General features: G+C 42.2%; 3 protein-coding genes across 7 annotated transcripts; 2 read left to right on the top strand and 1 right to left on the bottom strand.

The window, feature by feature from the left end:
* Positions 1-1,560: 1,560 nt before the first annotated feature.
* On the top strand, positions 1,561-6,533 carry SRSF5 (serine and arginine rich splicing factor 5). Of its 5 annotated transcripts, none has more exons than XM_079127158.1 (8): positions 1,561-1,719; positions 2,648-2,792; positions 3,107-3,177; positions 3,300-3,398; positions 3,686-3,755; positions 4,983-5,056; positions 5,506-5,616; positions 5,720-6,533. In XM_079127158.1, the coding sequence occupies exons 2-8, from the start codon at positions 2,667-2,669 to the stop codon at positions 5,979-5,981; spliced, it is 813 nt and encodes a 270-aa protein (XP_078983284.1). In that variant the 5' UTR covers positions 1,561-1,719; positions 2,648-2,666; the 3' UTR covers positions 5,982-6,533. The 5 variants fall into 5 exon arrangements, with proteins under 5 accessions (XP_078983284.1, XP_078983285.1, XP_078983282.1 ...); XM_079127159.1 differs by having other exon boundaries at positions 1,566-1,723; positions 5,723-6,533; XM_079127156.1 differs by having other exon boundaries at positions 1,566-1,723.
* Positions 6,534-9,003: 2,470 nt separating this feature from the next.
* SLC10A1 (solute carrier family 10 member 1) lies at positions 9,004-24,929 on the bottom strand. The gene is made up of 5 exons (XM_079127125.1): positions 24,408-24,929; positions 17,199-17,409; positions 12,990-13,168; positions 11,327-11,523; positions 9,004-9,337 (listed from the first exon to the last, which is right to left on the bottom strand). The coding sequence occupies exons 1-5, from the start codon at positions 24,761-24,763 to the stop codon at positions 9,231-9,233; spliced, it is 1,050 nt and encodes a 349-aa protein (XP_078983251.1). The 5' UTR covers positions 24,764-24,929; the 3' UTR covers positions 9,004-9,230.
* LOC306653983 (adenosine 5'-monophosphoramidase HINT1-like) lies at positions 13,184-15,354 on the top strand. The gene has a single exon (XM_079127190.1). It carries the CDS (start codon positions 13,773-13,775, stop codon positions 14,256-14,258), a length of 486 nt encoding a protein of 161 aa, XP_078983316.1. The 5' UTR covers positions 13,184-13,772; the 3' UTR covers positions 14,259-15,354.
* Positions 24,930-25,693: the final 764 nt, after the last annotated feature.

Genomic DNA, 25,693 nt, shown 5'->3' with positions numbered 1-25,693 from the left:
TGTGGAACTCACGAACTTTTCAAGAGTTAATAAATCAAGAAAAAGGGTTTATAAAATTAGTCCTGAGAGCTGGGGATGTATCTCAGTGGAAAAGCACTTGCCTAGCATACCTAAGGCCCTGGGTTCAATTTCTAGCACTGAAAAAAACAAAACAAAACAAAACAAAACTCCTGATGAGTATCATACCATCGTGAGCTGAAAGTAGCAACTTTTTTCATGGTGTATGCACCATCTTCCTTGTTTCTCGTCCCCAGAAAACCTCTTCCAGACTACTTTCTCTTATTGAAGCAAAAATAACAGTAAAATCATAAATAGTTGCTTCCACAGTCAATACAAAATGTAGAAAATAATCAGAAGACTATTTTCTTCATGCCTTTAAATATGTAGAAATCATACAAATGTAATTAAATTGGTTTGGGGACAATTTATGTATTATAAAATGTTGATATTAGGCCAACTCTAAAGGTTTTTTTAAATAAGTATTTATTTTAAATAGATCCTTAACTCTTCACACCATAGATAACTAACTACAACTTTACTGTGTACCCACTGAGGCTCTTTTTATTTGCACATATAACAGTGTGAAAGGAGCTCATCCATACAAACCATCCTAGTACCTAAGAGTCCCTTGGGTAAGAGTAAGGACTAGTTGCTTTCCTCCTTCCTGAACGACTTTATTTATTTATCATGCTTGTAACTGTAGTTGCAAGCATGCAACCCTGGATTCTGGCACGTATCAAAAGTGGGATGCATTGCGTTCCATCTAAATGTACCTATTCATCATCGTTCTCTTTATGCCTTATTAACCTTATTGGGGAACCACAGGAGTTAAGAACGTGGAAGGGTGTTTCACACCAAGAAACCACAACATTCTCTAGTGTCAGAACTGTCGACTTTGATGTGTTACTTTACAGAAACCCGAGCTGGATTTTCAAATATCATTTGGACTTAAAAACAGTTCGAAACCTCTTCTAGTTAGCCAGCTCAGTCCCAGAGTGGTAGTGGAAAGGTACACATTTGCCTTTTGGTCTTAATTCAATATGGTCTTCTTGCTGCAGTCCCAAATTCAATGTTTCATCAACCAAAAACCTTCCACTCCATTTTAGAAAAATACTTTAGTTCCTTCGACTTCGCAGTACAACTGAACCACCTGTCTGCGGCACAGGTAGAAAGGAACTCACACCCGCATCAAGGAGCACCCTTGCTTCATTTACACTCAGCAAAGGAACGGAGAAGTACAGGGGTCACCGTAAAAGCCTGGATTTCTTTTACCCAGTTATCTTCAGGGTATGGGTACAAAAAGGACTCTCCACTCGTCAGGATCTTCTCATTCGAGATGACAAACACAACTCCACATCCCAGGAAGGGCAAACGTCCCCCAGCTCCAGTCACACCCCGGCCAGTTCCCGCCCCAAGCCCCACCCACCGCGAACCGAGGGTCGCTCTCTGGGTCACTGTAAGGAAGCTCCCGCCCCGCGGAAACTTCCAGCCCCGCGGAAACTTCCGTCCCTGGATCCAACGGGGTGCACTCTCCAAATCCCAGGGGCGGCCCCGGAAGTGACGCAGAGACGCGCCTTCCATTTTGTGGAAGGCCAGAGCTGCTAAGTGCGTCAGTTGTCGAGAGACGTAGACGAGTTGGGTCCTGGTCTGCGGGGAGGCAGACGGCTCCGTCGCAGACTACGGACCTCTCTGGGTCTCAGCTGCCAAAGATCCTGTCCGGTAGGTGAGTGGCTCACTTTGAGGGCAAGGCTTCTCGGATCGAGGCTTCTTCATGGCCGCTCAGGTCGCGAGCGGCTGGGGCTGCTCTCTTTGCGGAGGACGGAGTCTAATGAGCGCAGTTGATTGAGGTGGGCGCTGGGGCACGTCTCCCTTTTGGTATTGTTGGAGGGGTACTGAAGGTGGAAGGGCGGTCATGGTTCTGGTCGTTTTTATAGAGGGATTGCGCGCCCCTCCCTGCCACTGTTTATGTCTTCACTCTCCGGACCCTTCCCGTAGTGGGTCGTTAGGGCTTCCTGCGGGTCAGCCTTTGCCCTGGGTACCTTTTGGGCTTCCCGTGTGCTGACAGAGACTCCGGCTCTGTGGCGTCGGAGGAGGGGGAGCAAGAAGGGAATTTGGCTCACGCGCCTCTCCCCTGCCGCTTACTCCGCGGCCGCCATTTTGTGCTGCCAAGTGCCCGCCCGCCACCGCCTGCGCAAGCGCAGCCGTGGCGTCGCGAGATTCCGGCTTCCATCCACCCCTATGACGCTCCCGGGAGGTGGCGACGCTTGCGCGGCCGGCCGCCATTGGGCTGGCCTTGCGGAGGGCGGGGTCGGCTCCGCCCGCACTTCTCGGCCTTTCCTAACTGCGGCAGATGGGAGGGGGCCCAGGAGCCGGGAGAGAGTGCGGCTGCGCAGTTCGAGAAGTGGCAGTGGGCGTTGCGGTTGCTGCGGTCTGGTACCAGGGAGGAGGGGGGGGATCGTATTGGCAGGCGAGCTTTAATTTTTGTCTGCAAGGGACCTGGCCTAATTAGAGGCACTGTTGGCAATCTTGTTTATAACATTTGTAGGTAAAACATTCTTATGTGATTTATATGTTTGATCTCTTGACCAGGTGTTTGATCTCTGTGCCATTAATTGATATTATTTCGGTTGAATTATTTTCTTAACAGGAAATACTAGCCGGACATCATGAGTGGCTGTCGAGTGTTTATCGGGAGGCTAAACCCAGCAGCGAGGGAAAAAGACGTGGAAAGATTCTTCAAGGGTTATGGACGGATCAGAGATATTGATCTGAAAAGAGGGTTTGGTTTTGTGGTAAGTATTCCGAACTAGGCGAATTATCTGTTTAGTAGTAGGTGAGGCTTTTGATAAGCATTTGTTTTCACTTTTAATGAGTCCAGGTAGAAGGCTTGTTTTTTATAAATGTTAGGTAGCCAGGAGGGAGTGATTTTTATTAGAATTAGAATAACCCAATTGCTGTCTGACTGGAAGCCACTCCCAGTCACCCCTTGGTTAGGTTTATCTGTATTGTTAAGATTCCTCTTCCCATCCTGTCTTAATTTTGGTGCTTTTAATATGTTGTAGAAAGCATGTTTAAAGCCCCATTGATCTTAATGCTTAAATTTTAGGAATTTGAGGATCCCAGGGATGCAGATGATGCTGTATATGAACTCGATGGAAAAGAACTTTGCAGTGAAAGGTGAGAGTCTTAGGTTTATCATTAGCCCTGGAAAATAGAGCAGACTAGGTCACTGAATATTTTTCTAAGCAGATCTTAGAGATAGCTTAAGTATCAATGGATTTTTTTTTCCCTTTCTATAGGGTTACTATTGAACATGCTAGGGCACGATCTCGAGGTGGAAGAGGTAGAGGACGCTACTCTGACCGTTTTAGTAGTCGCAGACCTCGAAATGATAGACGGTATGTGGTGGTTGAATGGCTGCTTTGAACAGTTACTATAGGGGCAGTATTTAAGTTTTAATAACGGTTAGCATAAATGTTTCTGGGACTTCTTTTCTAGTCTGTGTTAAAGTGCTGTTCCTGATTGATGAGTAATGAATCATAGAATAACACTCTTTGGAATGCGTTTGAATGATTTGTCATGTCTGATTGCTTGAACTTGTCCACAGTTGAACACAAGAAATGCACATGTCACTGCACATTCACACTGCATTTCTTCTGTTGTGAATACTCATTTTTTTCCTCAGAAATGCTCCACCTGTAAGAACAGAAAATCGACTTATAGTTGAGAATTTATCCTCAAGAGTCAGCTGGCAGGTTTGTTGAAATACAGTTTTGAGTTATTTTAATGTGGCTTTTTTAAAAAAAATAAATAAAGTTAATGGGTAGTTAATTTTTATTAATGTTTTATTAAAAGTAGTTTTATCTTTAATTAAATTAATGGATTTAATTGATTTGTAATTTTAATTTTAATTAAATGTAACTGGGGGATATTTCAAATTTTAATATGTGATCAAATGTAAATGTTTTGAGGATATTTTTTCTTGTTTTTTAAAATCAATTTTAACCAAATATTAAACCCTTTATTTGCCAGCCTATCTGTGTCGTTGGCCTTATGACGAGGAGTGCCTGTGGGTTATCCTAATCGTTGTCTTGGTCACTCTTGGTTGGGCCTGGTTGACTTTGCCAGTCAGCTCCTACAGTGATCAGTTGGCCACCTCTAGATCTGTGTTTGCCGGTCTAGACGTAATCGGTGCACTTATTGAAGTGCCAGGTTGCAGCGATCCCAGAGCGTTGATAACGTGATCTGATCCCTAAGTTGAGAGCTGTCTTCCTGTAACGCTTCCGAATAAGAGGTCCTGGTCGAAAAGAGTTGAAAGATACGAAATTAGGTGGTCGTTGGAATCCTGATCGCAGTAAAGTGGTCCTTGGTAACTGCACAAGAGTAGAACATGTCTGCATCGCCAGTAGTCTGCTAATAGGGAGGGCTGTGCGATTAAAGGCTTCCATCGATTGGGTAGTATCCTTCAAGTGGGTGGCGAAGAGCCAGTCGGGCATATGTCATGAAGGTTTCTCCGACCGATTAATGGTTTGCTGCTTGACTAGCCTAGGGAAATATTAATAAAGGTAAAGTAAACTTTTTTAATGACATATGGGGCACAAAATAACTGGTGTCTTGTAAATGTTCTGTTAAATATAAAACTTCTACTTAGTCTTTACTTTTAAAATTGTACTGTTTCTTTTGTTTTTGTTTTTTTTGTTTTCTTGTTTGTTTTTTTCCTTTTGTACTGAGCTCAATATAGACTAATACTACTTTAATGTTAAAATCTGAATTTCCTCTAGCATTTTGCTTAAAAGCAATATGCTATTTGCTTATTTCGTGCCCTGACATAATTTTGAATTCTGATAGAATACAAGTGTGGTATATGCCATGTTTGTACTTTATCTAACAACTTCTCTTTCAGTAGTCTTGTTTTTATACCATGTGGTTGTTTGTGTGTCACCTTTCCTCTTCTTTGCTTGACACAATTGTCTTATGTTAAGGATCTCAAAGATTTCATGAGACAAGCTGGGGAAGTAACCTTTGCGGATGCACATCGACCTAAATTAAATGAAGGGTGAGTGTACTGGAGATTTTGAAAGCTTTTCAAAATACCCTGAAAGTTTTTATTGTGACTGTGTTTAAGAACTTAAATAATTTGTACATGCCAGATTGTGATGGTTCTCCATCAGGGACAGTTTTGCTTCCCAGGGGATAATTTGACAGTATCTGGAGACAGGTTTGGTTGTCACAACTAGTTGAGGGTGTTGATAACATCTAGAGGATAGAGGCCAGGCATGCTGCAAAACATGCTACAGTGCACAGAACTCCCCACAGCAAAGAATTTTCTGGCTCAGAATGTCAACAGTGCCCAAACTTTGCTATGCTGTTGTCTGTCACAAATGCCACCTAACATAATGATAGAGGAACTACTACTTACCCAGGTTACTATATATAGTGCATGCAGCTGTGGGATCTGTGGGATGTGTGTGTGTTGTCTCTAAAAAAATTTTTTTTTCATTTTAGGGTGGTTGAGTTTGCCTCTTACGGTGATTTAAAGAATGCTATTGAAAAACTTTCTGGAAAGGAAATAAATGGGAGAAAAATCAAATTAATTGAAGGCAGCAAAAGGCACAGGTATCTTTAATATTTTTAAGTCAAGTTTTACTTAATGGATTTGTTAGGGTGTATCACAAAGGCTCATTCCCCCTTTCTTTCCCCTTTCTCGCACTTTTCATAGTAGGTCAAGAAGCAGGTCTCGATCGAGGACCAGGAGTTCCTCTAGGTCACGTAGCCGATCTCGTTCCCGTAGTCGCAAGTCTTACAGCCGGTCAAGAAGCAGGAGCCGGAGCAGGAGCAAGTCCCGTTCAGTTAGTAGGTCTCCTGTGCCTGAGAAGAGCCAGAAACGTGGTTCTTCAAGTAGATCTAAGTCTCCAGCATCTGTGGATCGCCAGAGGTCCCGGTCCAGGTCCAGGTCCAGATCAGTTGACAGTGGCAATTAAACTGTAAATAACTTGCCCAGGGGGCCTTTTTTTAAAAACAAAAAACAAAAAAAAAACAAATTCCCAAACCATACTTGCTAAAAATTCTGGTAAGTATGTGCTTTTCTGTGGGGGTGGGGTTTGGAGGGGGGTTGGGCTGGGCTGGATATCTTTGTAGATGTGGACCACCAAGGGGTTGTTGAAAACTAATTGTATTAAATGTCTTTTGATAAGCCTTCTGCTCACATTTTTGTGAATGTCTGAAGTATATAGTTTGTGTATATTGACAGAGCTCTTTTATAACTAAAGCAAATTTAATTTTTTTGTACTAGAAAAATTGAACATTTTAGTTCTTGGTTATTCAAATATGTTAATTCAGAATTAGTTTAATGCCTTGATTAAACTAATTAATAGCTTTGGACACTTAAAAGAGCTCTAAATTTGCTTGTATATAAAGGCTTAATTTGAGTTTTCCTTGTTAGGGTCAAGGGTGTCCTCCCATCCACCACATTAACAGCTGCAGGACAGACAAAGCAGCTGTTTGTTATTGATAATAAAAAATTATAAAACTGCTTTTTGTCTGTTTGTCTGAAGAAGTCCTATACTACTTTTCCATTCTCTTCTATGTGTAATATGTTTTAAGACAACACATCTAGACTCTTGGAGTAGTTTAGTATGGGCTTTTTAAATAGTATTTTTGACATTTCTAGGCTAGTTAAAAGGTCTGAGAAGTCTATGAACTATTTTAAATATAAATGGTGGTTAAAAAGTGGTTTGACAGTTGATCTTGTGTGTGCTCCTTCATGGTTTTCCTTTGTTGCTTGACTATGCATTAGGTTGCTTATACTAACAAGAGGATAACGCATTTGGGAAGCAAATGATAAAATCTAATGCCGCCTTAATGATTTTAATACATCAATTGGATGTCAGAGATGATGAAAACTTACCAGTCAACATGAAAGTGAAAGGGACTTCCACATGCTACTGCTTTTAGTTCTGAGACATGGCTATACTTGTTTAGGGGGAGTAATAGTGAAAACTGCTTAAGGGCCAACATTCCATGTATTTTAAAACTGTCAGGGCCCTTTACCTGAGCATTTGAACTCCTTTCTCTATGAGAAAAAATAAAAAAGCTTTATTCTAGTATTGTCAGAATGCTAGGCTAGATTATTATTTGGGAACACACAAAAACATCCACTTACATCCTAACTAAAGTAGTCAGACATTGTTTTTTAAGTGCTTACTCATATATTCACCAAATCTTAAAACTATAATACCACTATATGACAGGAGGAAATTCAGGAACTTTGTCAAAGGATAAATCAGTGGTGGCGGAGTACCAAGATCTAGGAAGCCTGGTTCCAGGTACCCCAGAATAGCACATTTTTTTGCTGCCCTGTTCTTTCAGGAAGATGGAATTAGAAGTAGCAAGAAAAAAAATCAGACTTTGCTATGCTTAAATGTGTAGATGTCAGGGCATAGGAATCTGCTTCTGGGAGTAGATATGGAGAGTTTGATACACTTGTGTAAAGACCCCTTCTCGCTGGTTTTAAGACTAGAACTTGGGACATGAAATAATGTTAATACTTTCAGTAGGCTGAACCCGTGAAGTCATCTGTGGGTTTGTTCAAATCTGTGGTGGAAGCTAAAATTATAATTACAGTTTCAGTCTAAAGTAGTTGAATCAACCCTCTGTTCCCCTTGGATTCTTCAGGTGGACTCTCAGGGCATTATGGTTATATGTAACTGGATGTTTCACCAGTTAACATACTTTTATTCTTGCCCCCCACCCTTAAGTTAGGAAGCAGAGGCTTGTTACATTTAATGTTTACTACGAGTGTTGACGAGGGAATAAAATTCAACTTTAAAATGGCAGGTAATTGGGTTATGTTCCAAAAAAGGGAATTTGTTTGAATTTTAAGTTTTATGACTTGAGAAGTCACGAGTAGAGTGAATGTAATGCTATAAAAAGGTTTCAGAACCAGCCTTTATGTGAGGGCATGATATTACCTTAATATTGTGTTTATATTTCTGATACAATTATTTTAAATCTTTCTTAAAAGCTAAACATAATTGTTTTTACGATTCTTTGTTCTAGGTAGCTGTGTATCCTAGCAGATGTTATCAGCTAGATATTAGAGGAAGCTATTTGAACAGGTAGAATCTTAAAAATTGCTAGGTAATAAACCTTAAAGAGGATGTTAGTCACCCTTATTGGTAATTCTCGTTCTGTTGTTGGGAGTACTCTTAATCCTACATAAATGTACCCTAAGATTAGTAGTTTATGGTTTTAGTTGACCTGATTGTAGTAGTATGAAATCCATGAATAATCAATCAGGTGTTTTCTGCCAGATGCAAGTGTTAGTTGTTAATGTTTGTTCTCACATGATACCCAAAATGCTTAAATATCTTTAGAAGAGAAAATTTTTTAAATTTTTGAGTATTTCAGATTTTTGTTTGAATTGGGAATCCGTTCTTGGCAGTAGGTCACAGTATCTCTCCAAGTTATTTGGGGTGCTTCATTCCACTGACCTGATGGAATAGATTGTTAGTGAAATGCTGCTTTTTGCTTTACCTTGTTACAGCTTGTCACTACTGGTGGTCTTTAGATACCCTTCAAATATGCACATTTCATTATGAGTACAAATGCTACTTTGAGTTTGCCTTAATTACTTTTGTGTTTTATCATGTCCACTTTTGCGTGCTCAGCGTCATATATGACTATTCTCACAAAATTTAATCCAAATGATATCAAAGAGAACGGAATAGGATCTGTTCTGTTTTGTAGGTTAGAACTTTAGTAGTATACTAATTCTGTAGTACTCTTTAGCGCATTTATTTCCTTTTGGGTCAAAAACCTTTGAAAAAGAGTTGGGTATTTGATTAATGGGTAAAAACACGCTATTTATCCATTAGCCCATAAATGGAGTTTTATATGGTAATCAGGCAATATTCTAGAGATCCAGGGCAAGGGGCAGATTAGTTTTTGCCTTCATAGTTTACAATCACTGAGTAAGTCTTTTATTTATTTTTTTTTAAAAAACAAGTACAAGCAAGGGATAGATGGGGCATCTTGGGTAGATGTCCCTTTGTCCTCCAGTCCAAACCCTGATTTTGCTGAAATGAATCTTCTTTGCAAGAAATGAGGTTGCTTGGGAAGTGCTAGAGAAAGACAAACCTGGTATTTGTTTCATTTTTGTTGCTCTGTAGTTGACCACACTGGTTTCCTGAGTTGCCATCTGCCTAGAATCCGGGCTACTGTGGGAAGGGCTAGGCAGTGCGAGGGGAGCACTCTTCCCCTTTGTGGGCGCTATTTCCCAGAGCTCCTGGAATTGCTTCTTGAGTTGCAGCAGCTGTGTAGATCATTTTTGTTTTGTCTGTGAAGTCCAAAAGGGTTAAAGGTGTGATGGGAGTACAACAGAATAATATAAACCTGTTTGGGAAAATAATAGCATCATACTTCTGGGGTTTGCTATATATGTTTACCATCTTATATTTAATTCCTCCTCTCATAATTCAAACTCTTGAGGACAAAGATTTGCTTTTCTCCTCAATCTTCCTAATGGTACTTCATTACTAGTAATAAAATGCCTGTGGAATATCAAGATTTCATCTCTTCACTTCTGGAAACTTCAAACATAAAATAATAGAAGCGAGCTTATGGAAATAAGGATAATTTACATTCTGGAGATAACAGGGCAGGGAAGATGAACTTCAGGGAATTCTTTTTTGTCCCATCTCTGTAAGGGTACAGGGGTCAAGAGTACAGGTCTTTCTGTGACACATTGTTTACTCTGAGAATTAAGTTGCTTGGAACCATTTGCTCCAAAGAGAGATTGCCACTGGGGTTGTCGTCTTAGGCGTACTGTGAGGAAGTTTGTTTTTTTATGTCTTGAGAGTATATAGATCTATAGAATATTGCCCATTAAAGGACATTTCTAGTCCTGCCTTGAACTAAAACTTTTAAGATTGGAGTTCATTTATGTAGGTGTTTCTCCCCTCCATTCTTTGATTGTTAAGGTGATTATCTTATTGGGCAAAAAAATCTCTTGAGCTATTGTAAAAAAAGCTTCAGACTTAAGATTCTTTTCCACAACTCAACAGTAGTTTTGAATCAATGCTTACAATGTGGTTCTGTAGTGTGATCAGTCCTTTTTGTTTTGTTTTTGTTTTGTTTTAGTTATGGGTGTACACAATTATTTTATTTTTTTTATGTGGTGCTGAAGATTGAACCCAGGGCCTCATGCATGCTAGGTGAGCGCTCTACCACTGAGCCATAATCCTAGCTCAGTCCTTTTACTTTTTGGGTGTTGGAAAATCAAAGGTTATACCTTAAGCTAATTGCAAAGGGAAAGAATGTGCATTTGCTAGTATATAATATGAATTTTACCAGGGAAAATTCGGTATTTCTCTTTGCATATAAATCACAAGCTCCAGGGCAAGAAAAAATCCTTGAAGAGACTTCAGTGCCGTGGGAAAAATTAGGCAGTCGAAGGAATTGGGTTAAGTTGTTGGGAAAAACACAGTGATGTTGAGGGTTAAATAATTGAGATGCATTACAAAGTAAGGTGTAGATTTCTGGTTTAAAAGACATTTGTGGGCCAGGGTTATAGGTCAGTTTATAAGTTTGCTTAACATGTATTAGGCCCTGGGTAGTCCCCAGCATGGGGGTGGGGTGGCATTTGGGATTAAAATGCACTCTAGAAAGGGATTCTGTGCTTTCTTGAAGTTTTATTACATTTTGGAAGTAATGAAACATACTGAACATTTTAAGGGATGCCATGTTAATTGAGCAGTGATCAGGTTAAAGTATAAATCGTATTAATCAAGTTTATTGTGATGGTTACTGTTTAACAGGCTTGCACTTATTGTGTAACCAGGGTTGAAAACTTGTTTTTGGGTTCTGGATATAAGGGCCACATTGCTTTGAGGTGTTTTCCCCACATGGGGGTGCCAGTGGTTCAAAGGATTCTGGCCTGGTTCCAGGAGCTAAAACCCAATCTTAAAAAATACAGGAACTTTTTGAACTCTTTCAAGTAGAGACCTTTCCACCCAACTAATACTTTAGAACTGTCTCTGTCCAAGGCAGTTCTGTCCTATTTTCTTATACTGATAAATGGTCTCCCTGCTTAGATAAAGCAAGCCCAACTTTGCACATCCACAGTTTGATCTTTCAGCTAGAAGGCAGGCAGAGCATTCAGAAGTAGCTTTGGCTCTTTAAGGTCTCTTGTATGCTGGTGCTACCTGCTTCTTTGTGACTTGATATCTAGAGATAAAGCCCTATTCTAAAATTCCTGTTAGAATTGTGTTTGTTGAAAGACTCAGTTCCAATATGGGAGCAGACCTTGAAGGGGATTGATACTTACCCTTGGGAGGCTTGATTTTTTCATAGCACCGAAAGATGATAATGAAGAGAAGTCCTTCACCAAGCTGGAAAATCATGTAGAGGAGAGGAAAGAAGAAAAGTGGTCCAATGACTTGAGGGGGAAAGGTCACCTTGAGGATGGTGGAACAGAGTTGAATGTTTTGGAATCCTGTCTCCATGCTGATGGTACGCCTGCACCTATAGGTGAAGAAGACAAAACCACCACAATAACACAAGGGACTTGAGTGTGTGACTTCGGTTGCCCTCCCCAACTCCCAGATAAACTGGGACCCTTTGCAGTCCAAAGCAGGAAGAATGGAAGGAAACCAGATGTGTAGGGTGAACAATCATTTAAGAAAAGTCAAATTGATGTGTCTTATCCAACCCCGTGGAGGATGGTGCCTAGAAGATTCATGAAGTTTTTCATGAAGTTTTTCATGAAGTTTTTTTTTGAGTACCATGGAAATCGTATCTGCTTTTGCGGATTACAGAATTTAAATACGAGCAATTTTCTTGCTGGTGAGGGATGAAAAGAAGATGTCAATTGGTATCATTTGCTGGCTTGTTGGGCCAAGTCAGTAGGACACTTTCAGCAGGTGTAGTAGAAGGTAAATTATCTGAAATGCCCTGGGTTTTTCTAGCTCCAAGTTTGTGGCTTAGACAGCTTTGAAACAACACTAATTTGATTCAGTCCTTTTCTTTCTTGGGAAGATAATTTCGCAGTTTTTTTTTTTTTAATATCTTCTAAAAAGCACATTTGTTATGAGGGAGGTTACTGTGATGACATTCAGTATTGTGGCCGTTCACTGTGATATACATCACTGGTCATTTACAGTCTTTTTAAAAATATTTATGTATTTTAGTTGTAGGTGGGCACAATACCTTTATGTTTGTGGTAGCGCTAAGGATCAAACCCAGGGCCTAATGTGTGCTAGGTGAGTGTGCTACCACTGAGCCAAAACCCCAGCCCCCATTGACAGCCTTTTGTGTTACATCTATAGTAATTAGTGTGGCTTTTGAAATGGATAATTATCGTTTAAATTATATTTTGAAAATAATTGTTTTGTGTTTATGTGGGAGGGTGTGATGCTGATTAGATTCCTTCATAAGCATTTGTCCCCAAGGCTGAAAAGAGGGAAAGTCCCTCTACTACTGTGTAGAGATGGGTGTCCGTGTTCCCACACAATGCCCTCAAAATTGTTCTCATGTAGCAGATGTGTTTGTGAATTGGATGGGACTGTAGCCGAAGTCCACAGCCACTTCAGCTCTGAGTGCCTCTTGGTAGAGCTGTGACCCAGTTATGCCCTATTCAGGACCAAAGCCTTGGTATAGAGAAGGAAAAGTGGGAAAGGAGAGAGGAACATTTAGCAATGAAGCTTTCCAAGGCCATTAACTTGTAGGGAATTTATTAAGAGGTGGAATCTAGACTCTGGAGGGAGGGGTACTTTGCCATTAGCTGTTGGTGCTTGGATGATTAGATACGTTTGGTGTCTGGGTTTAACCTAGGCCTCTAACCCATTCAGTACTTCCCCTGCTTGATATTCTCAGTCCAGGGCTCTTGGTTCCTTCGGTGCCTTTGAACATATAGCTAGGAAAATGCTTTGCCCAGATCTTTTTTTATTTTTTTCCCCGTGCCAGGAATTGAAAGGGGCACTAATACCTACCGTGCTTTGAGACAGAAGAGAGCAGAAAGAATGTAGCCTAGCAGGAAGCCAGTAAAAGGCATCAGGGAGGAGACGGTCAGCAGGTGTGGAGTCATGGCATACATGATGCTCTTGCCTGTGTTGATGATGGAGAGGGCTGTGACAGCAACAGCAATTAATAGAGTGATGATCGCTCCTCCCTGGACACAAGGACAAGAAGAAAAGTCACTGTGGGAGATAGAAGGGATGGGGAAGCACAGAGAGGGGTTGGGGGTAAAATAAAGCATACTTTTAGACTTAATGGTTTGTACACTTGGAAGACAAACTTAACACTAAAACTCATCCACATGGCCTTTTTTGGTCCTGCTCTGGGTGGCAGGTTTTCAATGAACAGCTGTAGTTTTGAGGACTTGAGACTATTCAGGCCTCCTTTAAAGTGGATACTATCGTTTCAAAGTCATTGTATTTGAAGTCTCGTGTACCTTCCTATGTTACTGTCAGTGTTTGGTAGAATTTGTCATACTTGTCTCAGATAGCCTCCATTATAGGCAGGGACTTCGTTGTCTTAAAATGAATATAACTTCTGGAAATGACTAGTCATGGAAAGAAAAGCTAGTGAAAAAAGGTAGTTGAATGAGCCAGGTAGTACAGTTTTCAATACCAAATCACATGCAACCATAAAGGAACAAGCCTGCTCTCTTGCAAGACTCGCAAATTTGGTATGAACAAAGTTACCAAAAGGAGGTTCCGGAATGTCTTGTGTAGCATCATCAGCACTGTGCAAGTCCATCTTGTCCCAGGAAGATGGACATGTGCTGCAAAGGCAACATGTACTTGGAACAATCAAAAGTTCTTGTTGTAAAAAGTTATTTTCTTAGACTTCTCCCCTGGCCACCGCGCAGGAGGGAGGCCAAGATGGCAGATGAAATCGCCAAGGCTCAGGTCGCCCAGCCTGGCAGCGACACCATCTTCGGGAAGATCATCCGCAAGGAAATCTCCGCCAAAATAATTTTCGAGGATGACCAGTGTCTTGCTTTCCATGACATTTCCCCTCAAGCAACAACACATTTTCTGGTGATACCCAAGAGACATATAGCCCAGATTTCTGCTACAGAAGATGATGACAATCTTGGACATTTAATGATTGTTGGCAAGACATTTGCTGCTGTTTTGGGCCTGAAGAGGGGTTATCGAATGGTGGTGATTGAAGGTGCAGAAGGTGGTCAGTCAGTCTATCACGTTCATCTACATGTTCTTGGAGGTCAGCAGATGAATTGGCCTCCTGGCTAAGCTCTTATTGGGGACAGTTTTCCCTTCTCTAGGCAATGATTATGCATTTTTCTATATGTTAAGCACATGATTATTTATGCCTGGGTCTGGAGGTATTAAGGAAGTACTTTTAAACACATTCATAATAAAGATGTTGCATGGTTAAAAAAAGTTTATTTTCTTTATGGTTGCATATTACTATTGAAAAATGTCAGTGGTGAATTTATGATGAAATTAGTGTTCAGGTTTTTCAGTCTTTAGAATGAAAGGATGTCAGCTTTCAACATGCTCCAAAAATCAACATGTATATGTAAGTTTAAGACTCTTATTTTCCAGGTAAAGGAATATATAGCAGGCTTTTCTCAAATTTGGGTTTAATCCCCAGTGCTCAGAAAAAAAGAAAGAAAAAGGCAAAGGCTGAGTTTGTTTTTAAGTGGCTGTGTTCATCCTTTGTCATTCTATCCCATAAAAAATGTAGTGAGTGCAAAGCTGCTCACTTAACCCTTCTATGACCTTTTAAATTGAAATAAACCCAACTTCAAATAGCTGATTCTGGTCGAAGATATCTGCTTAAACTGTTCAGGCACTAGTTGCATTCCCTATTAAGTTTAGACCTGAGATGGACCAGCTCTCATGGTGGGAAGATCCTGGGGACTTGGACTGAATACAGACAAGTAACTTACGAAAGAAACTTAAAGGGAGTCTCAAAAGAAGTGAAGGGAGGTGGTAAGAAAGCAAAAGAGCTCAGTCTCCAAAGCCAAGGGAGAAAGCTTTTTATGAGGAAGTGGACAAATGTGTAAAATTCTGTTGAAAGGTCAAGAAAGCATTGAGAAATGTTCATTGGGCTTGGCAGTAGAGCCAGGTGATCACTAAGATGCTGAGAGTGAATGGGAGACGAAGGAGAGAAGGTAACAGACTAATTGTTGAGGTCTGGTTAGATGTGAGAAGATTGTGGTAGTGTAGTAGAAATGGAAGGTGTTCTAGAGGAAGTAAATTAATGGGAATGAAGGAGAGCTTTCCTGAAACCTGGCTGGAAAGAGGAGCAAAGGAGGTCTTAATTGGAATGGGAGGTTGGGTCCTACAAAATATCTGAGCAAGGGATTCCCCCACTCCCCCCCCCCAAAGATAGAGGAAATGAGGACCTTGATCAGAGCTGATTGTGAAGAAACAATACCAGAGACGTTTGAGAAATGAGGAGAGGGGAAGAGTGTCAGAGGAGGGTGTATAATCAATAAAATAGGCCCTCTGAGGAACAAGGGCAGAGAGGATAGGACCTGGAAGGTTCACTTCAGGTGATCAACCATGGACAGGAGATAGAAGAACAAACACTTCATGTTTTTCAACAGGTGGGAAGGGGAGCTATGGCCATGGTAGGGGCACAGTGCAAGGGCAAAAAATGAGACTGGTAGTATGAAAAAAACTGACAACCTGATTTTCATATTCTAGGCTAAAACCTGCTGCCAAGCCTTGGCTTCCAAGCTGCACGTGCTGTAGACCACCCCTAAGCTTAGATATAGGGACAGACAGAACAGGTCCCAAGGATGTGGGAAGGCATAGTTCTCCCTGAGGACCAGAATGATCTGCAGGTTTTGGGGATGAAAAATGAACCAGAGGGGAGGCTGATGGGAACCAAGATTAAAAATGTTGGTGGAGGCCCACAGCTGTGCTTTCAAGATTGTAGATTCTGAGATTCCTTTTGTGTGTTCTGTGACCACAATACTATATATTCTCTGAAGTTTTACTCACTTCACTCTTCGTTCCATTCCATTCCTGAAATGCTGGGAGTACATCACCACCTGGCACCCTTTGCTGTTTAAGTCAGTCAAGTTTGCCTCGGTGCCCTCTGAACTCTATTCAGACTTCTCCCAATCTTAGCAAGCACCTACTTATTCTTTATGGTCTGGCTCAAACCTCTCTCCTCCAAGAAGCCTCTGACTACCCCCACCTCTCAAAAATTGTGTCTCCTTATGTTCTGCCAATACCTGTTATGCAGTTGTTGGGCCTTATTTCTCTCATGTCACTTTGTACAAATATCAAACTATGAAGACTGTCCTCAGATGCTCCTAGCATCTGGTGAGAGGAGCATAATGTAAACATTAAAGTAATGGTTATGGGGGCTGGGGCATGGCTCAGTGGTAGAGCACTCGCCTCGCATGGGTGAGGCATTGGGTTTGATACTTAGCACCACATGTATTTATAAAGGTCCATCAACAACTGAAAACATTAAAAAATAATGGTTATGTCTTACACTTTTTTCCCCTCTTACTTCAAATGTATTCTTGGGCACCTTATGATCCCATGAAATATTGGGAGTACCAAGCTTTTTTTTTTTTTGTACCAGGGATTGAACCCAGAGCTGCTTAACTACTGAGCCACATCCTCAGCCTTATTTATTTTTTATTTTGGGGCACAGTCTTGCTAAGTTGCTGGGGCTGGCTCTGAACTTGCAGTCCTCATGCCTCAGCCTCCCAACCTGCTGGAATTACAGGTGTGTATGCCACTGCAGCGGTGGTTTTATTTTGTTTTTTTTTTTTTTTCTTCTAATTAAGGAAACTGATGTGGTTTGCGTAAATGTTTCCCTGAGGTCCATGTGTGATAGGCTTGGTTCCTAGGGTGGCATGAATGGGAAGTGCTGTGGACATACAGAGGTAGGGTTTATGGGCGTTCCTTAGGTCCTTGGGATCATACTCTTGAAGGGGACTGGGAACCTGGCACCGTGCTTATGTGTGTGCTCTCTTCCACACCCACATTCTTCCCGTCTCAAAGATGTAAGCACTTGCTCCAACATTATTCCTGCCAATGACCATCTACCCTCACTGGAGGACAAGAACTACCTGATCTTGGACTTGAGCCTCCAGAAGTGTGAGCTGAAATAAACTGCTTTACTCCATAAGTAGCTTTTTGTGGTGTTATCGTTTCCTTCCCATGTTGCTCTCTAAGATAGGGCTCCCACGTTCTTACCTTCGTGATATAGGGTACGTATTTTGGCCGTTTGGATTTGAGGATGATTCCTATGGTGCAAGGGATGAGAACCGTGACCAATGATATAATGATGCCTTTATAGGGCACCTTATCCTGCAGGCTGCCATCATAGATCCCTTTGGAGTAGATGTACAAGAGGAGAGGCATCAGACCCAGGGCAAAGAATGTGGAGCAGGTGGTCATCACAATGCTGAGTGGGAGACATAAGAGCAGAGAGAGCCCATTAACAGACTATTTGTGGAAGGAAGGTCTGCTGTGTGCCAGGCACTGCGCTAAGTGCTTTACAAACTGCTTCATTTCCTTAAGCAGTAAGCATACTATCTCCTTTTGGCTTTTAGGGAAGCTGATGAGTTGTGATTAGCCTCAACTCAGTTAAGTGACAGGCAGAATTTGAGTTCAGACTGTTCAACTTCATCAGTCCTATATGCTTCACTGAGAAAGGAACCATACCAATCCTATCTATAATAGAACCTTTTTGCTTTGAGCATTCACCTTGTGCGCAACCCATTTTGAATACAGCTGATTCCCATCACCCTGACTATATCACATAAGATCATGGAAACCTGATAGAGTTGCTGAATTTTGTTGAATCTGGCTTAGAGCCTAGGGATAGGGAATAGCCAGATGGAGTAGCTTTGTCCAACAGATTATTTGGATTAACAAGTGCATTTTACCTCTTGAGGAGTAAGACCGTGAGTGGTCTTTGGGGATAGGTAGCATGGGAGTAGAGGCCCCCCCCCAAAAAAAAAATATGGTATGATTAGAAGGACTAATGTAAGAAATAGGAGCAAATCAATAATTTGAAGGTTGTGGGGCAATAGAAGAGGCCCCAATTATTCAGAGTAAAGAAAAATTTTATAGATGCAGAACAACAAAATTCAGTGCTTTTAATTATTACACTAACAACATGGAAATTCCTGAATCTACAGTAAACATCATATTTGGTGGTGAAATAAGGACTTAATTTAACAAAAGGAAAAAACGGTATTCTCACTTTTTATAAATTTATAGGTCCTCACACAGCAAAACAAATAGAAATGTTAAGGATGGGAAAAGAAGAAAACTAATTTTTTGCCAATAATAGGATTATTCATAGAGGAAAGTTTCCATTGTAACTAGTAAGAGAATCCATAAGTTTTTAAATACATTCATAATATTAAAAAATGGGACCCAACATACTAATAACAAATAGGTAATTTTTTAAAAATGCCATTAGTTATATTCACAAAAACAAAAAAATTAGATCTAGAAGATGTAAGATCTGTTTTTTTTTTTTTTTTTCCGAGATGTAAAATCTATAGAAGAAATAAAACTTCATAGATATGAAAAAAGGCCCAAGGCAAAGAAAAACTATGCCATATTCATGGATGGGGAAGATTGAATATTATTGTAAAAATGGTCTCTCTATAATGCAAATCAAGACAAAATTTCCCCCATTTTTTATTTTTATTGGGTTGGTACTGGGGATTGAACTTGGGCACTCCACCACTGAGTTATGTTCCCAGTCCTTTTCCTAGTTTTACTTTTTATTTTGACACAGGATCTAAATTGTTGGGTTTGGCCTCAAACTCAATCCTGCTCCTCAGCCTCCCTAGTTGCTGGGATTACATTGTACCCAACTCAGAAAATTTTTTGGTAGACTTGAAAACTGATAAATTCAGGCGAACACATAAAAGGCAGCTGAGTGCAGTTGCACACACCTCTAATCCCAGCAACTCAGGAGGCTGAAGCTCATGAGTTCAAGGCCATGAGGCCCTGTTTCAAAAAATAAAAAGGGGGGGATGTTTCTCAGTAGTAAAATGCCCCTGGATTCAATCCCCAGTAGGGGAGGTGGAGTAGAAAGGTAAGAGTAGCTAGCATCAATTTCAAGAATAATGTATGGGTGCACCGGGATTGTAACTCAGTGGTAGAGTACTTGCCTAGCACTTGTGAGGCACTGGGCTCAATCCTCAGCACCACATAAAAATTCACAAAAAATAAAGGTATTGTGTTCATCTACAACTAAAAAATTGTTTAAAAAATAATGTAGGGGGAGTTAACATTTCAGATATTGAGACTCATAAGTTGATTGTAATTAGGAAAATGTGGTCCTGGGGCAAGGCTAGCCATATCAACCAATAAGATTTCAGATACAAACACATTTAATGAGAGAGGTGGCATTATATAATTACTGGGAAAAATTCAGTGGTGCTGGGAATTTATTCATGTGGAAAGATAGATCACCCACACATAAAAATAAATCCCAGTTTGAAGATCTCTGCGCAAAAAGCAATAATTTAAACTTTTCAAAGAAAATAGAGAACCTGTCACCTTGCAGATAACAGGCAGTTTCTTAAACCCAGAAATTTAAATGATCAAGAAAAAATAGTGGTAAATTTGACTAAATGAGAATAAGCAGTCTATAAGATATCATTATCAAAGTGTAAATATAAGCCCCATGCAGTGAATAGACTGTTTCACCACATACAAATGACTTTGATAATTTAAAAATACACTAAAACAATCCCACAGATAAACAAACAAAGCCCATAACATTTTCAGGGGAGGATACAAAAATGATAAGTAAATAGATGAAAAGCTGCCAGGTCTCCCATGAAATCCAATTTAAAATCATTCTCATGAGTTGGCAATACTTTAAAAGTCTGATAATTCCAAACATAAATATAGGGAGAAACAGGGATCCTTATGAAGTATGAGGTGGAGCAACTACATTTGCTGAAGAACTGAGTCCATGGCCCAGCAACAGGCTTGCTTTTATTTCATATGCTCTCATCTGGGAGCAAGGGACCATCCACAAGACTCCACTGATGGAGTGGATGAAATCTGCAGACATGACTGACCACAGAATAGATCAACTCAAGAAAGTTATACAGCAGTTCAAATGCATGTAGTTATTTTACGTACATGCCTGTTTCTCAAAACAAGTTGTCAAATGATGACAGTATAAAATTTAAAACATGCAAATATGGCAGTACGTTTTATTATGGATGTATACATGTGATGATAGTTTATAAAGATCCCAGGAAATGCAGAACACCAAATCCCAGGCGGTGTTTCCTTTGGAGAACAAGAGAATGAAATGGGGGAGGGGCATGCGGGGACTTCAGTGCTGGTTACTGATTTTTGTAAAAGAATAATTTGCAACTAGTATGTTTGCTTTGCTGTTCTAGAGTAGAAAAGTCATGCTTACTTTGGCTTGGCATGTCAGTTTTGAAGTTTGCTCTGGGACTTGCTGTACCTTATCCTCATGGGTGTGTGAGGGACATGTTCCCAGACCTTGGGATACTTCCTCCGTGTGCACAGTGGCTAGTCAGAGACATCCATCTTCTAACCTGCTGGTTTCTGTGGCTGTTGTGATCCTCAGTTTACCTTGAGGGACACGGATAAGAGATAACTTCCAGACTGTAGTTTCCACAATGATAACATTGTGGACTGGCTGCCTCTTGAGGAAAAGGTACATTTGGTTTTTCCTTTTTCCTTCCTGCTTAAGCTCTCAAAACACTGCATGGTCCCTGCTTTGTACATCTGTACACCATGTTCAAGAATCTGGTTTTGAGCTCCTGAGAGCTCAAATGGAGAGCTCAGAGGCAGAAGCTGAGGGAAATGTAAGGGAACCCACCAGTCCTAGGATGAAGAGAGAAACTTTCAGGAACCCCAGTGGCTTCCATGTTGTCCTGGTTAGTCTTCCTACCTCATGTGGGGAGACCTGTGGGAATCCTTGGCTTTTGTCCAAGCCTGCTGCCCTACTGCCATTTCTCTAATCTCCACTGTGGGCCCTGTGGGATGAGGGAAGCAGTTAAGCTTGAGGGACAGCAAGGACAGTCAAAAGAGATCAGTTCCTGCTGGCATTCTGTTCTCTGTACTGGACAAACCAAGTTCACTTCAACTTGGAGGGCATTTTCTCTTGCCTCTGTGACCTCTAAGAAGGAACTGTCTCAAGGAATCTGCCTGGTGGCCTGGCCTCTCGTGATAGCAGGCTGCGTAAGACTCACTCCAGCAGGAGGCAGAATAACTGGAGAGATCCCTGAGCTGGTTCTAGACACAAATTTCCCACAATTTGGGGGAAACCTATGGCAGTTTTCCAGACTTCTGCTTCCTCATAAGTAAACTGAAATCAGTGTCTTACTGATTTCTCCTGACTCTAAGGGGGACATAGTAGTGTTGTGCTGAGGGAGTGCTCTCAAATTGGCTTTGAAGCTACATCTGGTCCTTAGACACACATTGTTTAGTTTGTACAATCTTTCAGACAAATTTGAATAAGTTGCTGATGTTTAAAAATTTGGAGATTCCATGTTAAAATGGAGATTCTACCTTCTTTAGTAAAGCAGGAAGCTGTGACAGCAGTAGGCCTAGTTCCCACAGGCTTACATCTCAGCAGAGGGGCCTGAGCCTTTGAGGCTGGCAGGTCAACAGCCATCCTTTTTATAGACATGCTAGCCCTGAAGATATTTGAACCAGAGCACAGGCTGGACTTTCAGTAAAGGTATTAGCTTCTCTAAGACTGAAGTTTTTTCATCTTCATAGGTGGCCAGTTACAGCAGCCCCATCCAGGCACTGAGGATCTCATGTATTTACCCAGTGTTTAGTGCAGATTTTTATTTTATTATTACTATCACTGTCATTATAAAATATGTAACGATTTGTCCCAGATGAACTCAAATTGAAATTTGAAGTCTCGTAGCACATAATCACAGATGGCAAGATTCATGCTCCACCAGTGGGGTCTAAGGCAGGGTTTAACGGGCATGTGAGGTTTGTTTATGGGTAAGGGACTTTATGACAGAAAATGGCAGTCCCAGTGGAGTGTTATCTCTCCTGGGGTCTAGGGAGAAGTGACAGTCTCTAGGTGCCTGGACAAGGAGGCTGAGCAGGATAAGCAGAAGGGATCATGTTCTTGAGTCACTGGAGGCTTGTCCTGGTGGGGCTCTCAAGTCACAGAAGTGCAGGTCTTGTTGGAAAGGCCTCATTAGCATCCACTGGCTGATGAGGCTGGGATATCTGTTCACTCACATTTTAAAAACCCATCCCTTGTCTTTCATACCATCACCTCTGCATCTCCCATAGTTACATAAATCCCTCTGAGCAGTCCTTTCCACATCTGATTTTTGCATTCTTTCTAAGGTACTTAAGGTATAGTCTGGGTTTCTTGGGACACAGAAGTTGGAGTAGGTTTTGTTCATAGGCCAGATCAAAGACCATTGGCTTGTTTTTGCAGCAAGAAGGTTTGCATTAGGCAGAGGGAAGAATTTCCTCATTGTGAGGTTGTTGAACATCGAAATATATTCCCAAGGGAACCTTGTACAAGCGGAATCCCCTCTGTCTCTCTCCCTATCCACTATCTCAGGGAGGGCTGAATTGTGTAGAGTCCAGGGCTTCTCAGAGTGCAGGTCTTGGTAAACTTGCTCTAGGCTTTTTCATTTAAAAATGTCCCGAAGAGGGCTGGAGGTGTAGCTCAGTGGTAAAGTGCTTGCCTAGCATGCCCAAGGCCTGGGGTTCAATCCCTAGCATGACTAAAAATAAATAAATAAAATTTAAAAATCTGTTCCATAGGCTGAGGACAGTTCAGTAGTAGGTACTTGCCTACCATGTACATAGCCCTGGGTTTGATTGCCAGCACAGCAACAAAAATACAAAAACAACTGTCCTAGTGTCACTCTGCATTTCCTGGGGGAAATTCTTTCCTTGGTTAGTCTTTTTGGTTTTGGTAGTGGGGATTGAACCCAGGGCCTCACGTATGCTCAGCAAGAGCTCTACCACTGAGCTGTACCCCAGCCCATCTTGGTTAGTTTTCTTAGTAAAGTTCAGTCAAGGGCAGGGTGCTCACAGACACAAGCAGGTGGACGCTGAATTTGGCTGTTTTACCTGGCATTGTACGATGTCTCCACTGAGGACTGAATCAGAGGGAACTGGCTTGAGACTCAGACTCAGATAAAAGAGAAGAGCTTCTGCTACTGAGCTTCTTTGGCCCAGCACAAGCTGCTGGTCTGAGATGGCCTCCTCTGGAAGGTGCTTAAAGACTAGAGTTCCATCTGTTTGGAAGGGCAGGTACTCAGCCAGCCCCCTGTGCCTTCTAAGAGAGGGCCCTGCTGACTTCTGTTCAGTGCTACTTGTCTTCCCGTACCAGTGAGGCTGAGGTGGAGACTGGCACAACCTGGGCAGGCACTGGGAAGTCACATTCCACCATACCTGGTTGTGCCTTTGCCTGAAAGTGTCAGTTCATCAGATAGGGGGATGAGGGCTTTTCTCGTCTCTTCTCTTCTCTTCTCTTCTCTTCTCTTCTCTTCTCTTCTCTTCTCTTCTCTTCTCTTCTCTTTTTCCTTTTCTTTTCTTACTTTTTTGGTTCTGCGGATTGAACCCAGAGGTGCTCTCCCACTGAGTTACATCCCCAGCCCTTTTTGTTTTTTCAAAAAATATTTTTAGTTGTAGATGGACACATTTCCTTTATTATTATTTTTTACTTATATGCAGTACTGAGGCGCAAACCAGTGCCTCATATGTGCTAGGTTAGTGCTCTACCACTGATCCACAACTCCAGCCCCTGTTTTGTTTTGTTTTCTTTTATTTTGAGACAGGATCTGAGGTTGACCTTGAACTTGATATCCTCCTGCCTCAGCCTGTGGAGTTTCTGGCATTAGAGGTGTGTCTCCCCCATGCCCGGCTTCTGGGATGATGGATCTTTAAAAGAAGATATCTCAGATGCTCAGATACTTGGGAACACATTTGGAATTCTTATCTGCTCTGCAGGAATTTGAGGGGTTTATTTGGTTCCAAGTCACCTTGATCTCCCTGGCAATGTTTATCGCACCTCCTTTAAGATCTTCAGTTTCAGAGCCAACAACTTGCCCCTGCCAGTTAGGTTGGTGCAGTTCTTCAGAGGCTCTTTGGTGGAAATCAGTGCTCCTTTAAGATAATCCTTGTGCCCTGCTTGAGATACCTCTGGGAGTGCAGAGGTTTTGGAATAATCCTCGACCAGCTTAGCCCCTTTGGCCTGGTGCTTAAACCAAGGTGGATGCCAGTCCCTGCCCCAAGCCCAGCATAAGCTCTTAGCAACAAATGCCATGACCCTCCCCATAACATCCACAGCCCCCCCTCCCACCCTCTCCTGGTTTTAGCCGGGCTCTTCCCCTTCATTGTGACATCCTACAATGGCTCCGTCCCATACTGCTCCCTCCTCAGCCCTAGTCCTACCTGAGGTTCATGTCCCCCTTCACAGCCAGACTGAAGATGTTGGACAGGTTCCCTCCAGGTGAGCAGCCACAAATCAGGATGGCAAGTGCCTCAATGTTGTTCAACCGGAAGACCTTCCCCAACAAAAAAGCAGTGAGGGGCATGATGCCATACTGGGCCACCATGGCGATGACCAGCCCCTTAGGCTTCCACAAGTGAGTCTTGATCTTGCTGAACTCCATGGTGCAGCCCAAAGAGAGCATGATGAGGAGCAGCATGATCACCAGGAGGATGCTCAGTGCCCGGTCTGTGGGGCGCTTGCCGAAGTTGGGCGGCAGGGAGAAGTTGAAGGGAACAGACACGTTGTGCACCTCCATCCTCCTGGGAGGCAGCAGAAGACCACCCTCGTTCCCCGATGCCTCCCTTTCTCGTCCAGTCCTTGCTGGATGCCTTCTTTAATCACCTCTTGGGACAGAGTTTCTGGGCAAAATGTAGCTCTGGGCAAATAGGAAGATGATGCAACTTGTGGAGCCGTTTCCCTGGTGTGACTCCACAGGGAAGAGAGCCCAGAGCCTTATCTGCCTGGCCTCGCCTCCCCTCCCAAGTGCCCTGACCTCTGATGCTTCAGATGCCACTTAAACACCTCCCTTACCACTTGGCTGCTGTTGGGACTGAGGGCCTTTTTCTCTTCTTTGCCCTCCACTGAGCATGGCTTACAGTATTCTGTCCCTGGGAACCATTCCTGGGCCAGCACCAACCCAGGGCCAGCCTTGTGTCTTCCCTGTGGCCCCTGTTTCCAGCTGAGTCAGTTGGGGAAGGTGTCCTCCCCATGCCCAGCAGGTTGCCATTTGTTGTGTTTCCTTTGGTTCCTGAATGGAGGTAGTATAGCCTAAGGGGCTGTGGGACAGGGTAGGGGCAGGTGGTATTACTGGCCTCCAGGACAGGATGCGTCCATGACCTTCCTCTTGGCAGACAAGGATGTTGTGTCCTTCTTGTCTGTGTCTTATCCCCTGGACTGTGCGGGTCCCCGGGGGAACACTGACATCCCCTGCAATGCAGTGCTTACTTGGGAGAGAACCTGCTGGGGTGGCAGACGGGCTCTTGGAAGCTTGGAGACTCTTGCCCTACAGGGAAAGCTCCCTGCTTTGGACACTACTCTGTGCCTGAGGCGCCCCATCGCTTGGGAAATTGCTGAGAAAAAAGCAGGAGTGCACAGTCTTTTCTTTCTCATTTCCTGATGCTCTGCTTTTGCACTGGGTCTGTGTGTCTCAGCGGAAAGAGACAGGCGTGGCTGCCTGAGCCTCACA

Source organism: Sciurus vulgaris (genome assembly GCF_902686455.1).
Source record: "Sciurus vulgaris genome assembly, chromosome: 2".
Taxonomy (NCBI): Eukaryota; Metazoa; Chordata; class Mammalia; order Rodentia; family Sciuridae; genus Sciurus; species Sciurus vulgaris.
Note: the sequence above shows the minus strand (reverse complement) of the source record. Positions and strands in the feature narration are given on the sequence as shown.

Excerpts from the sequence above, each read along its gene's own strand:
- SRSF5 (XM_079127158.1), top strand. The coding sequence starts at position 2,667 with ATGAGTGGCTGTCGAGTGTTTATCGGGAGGCTAAACCCAGCAGCGAGG. Across the intron at positions 3,756-4,982 it reads CCTCAAGAGTCAGCTGGCAG|GATCTCAAAGATTTCATGAG; the intron begins GTTTGTTGAAAT and ends TCTTATGTTAAG. Across the intron at positions 5,057-5,505 it reads CGACCTAAATTAAATGAAGG|GGTGGTTGAGTTTGCCTCTT; the intron begins GTGAGTGTACTG and ends TTTTCATTTTAG.
- LOC306653983 (XM_079127190.1), top strand. The coding sequence starts at position 13,773 with ATGGACATGTGCTGCAAAGGCAACATGTACTTGGAACAATCAAAAGTT.
- SLC10A1 (XM_079127125.1), bottom strand. The coding sequence starts at position 24,763 with ATGGAGGTGCACAACGTGTCTGTTCCCTTCAACTTCTCCCTGCCGCCC. Across the intron at positions 17,410-24,407 it reads AAGGGGGACATGAACCTCAG|CATTGTGATGACCACCTGCT; the intron begins GTAGGACTAGGG and ends TCTCCCACTCAG. Across the intron at positions 13,169-17,198 it reads ACGTACCCTATATCACGAAG|GGAGGAGCGATCATCACTCT; the intron begins GTAAGAACGTGG and ends CCTTGTGTCCAG.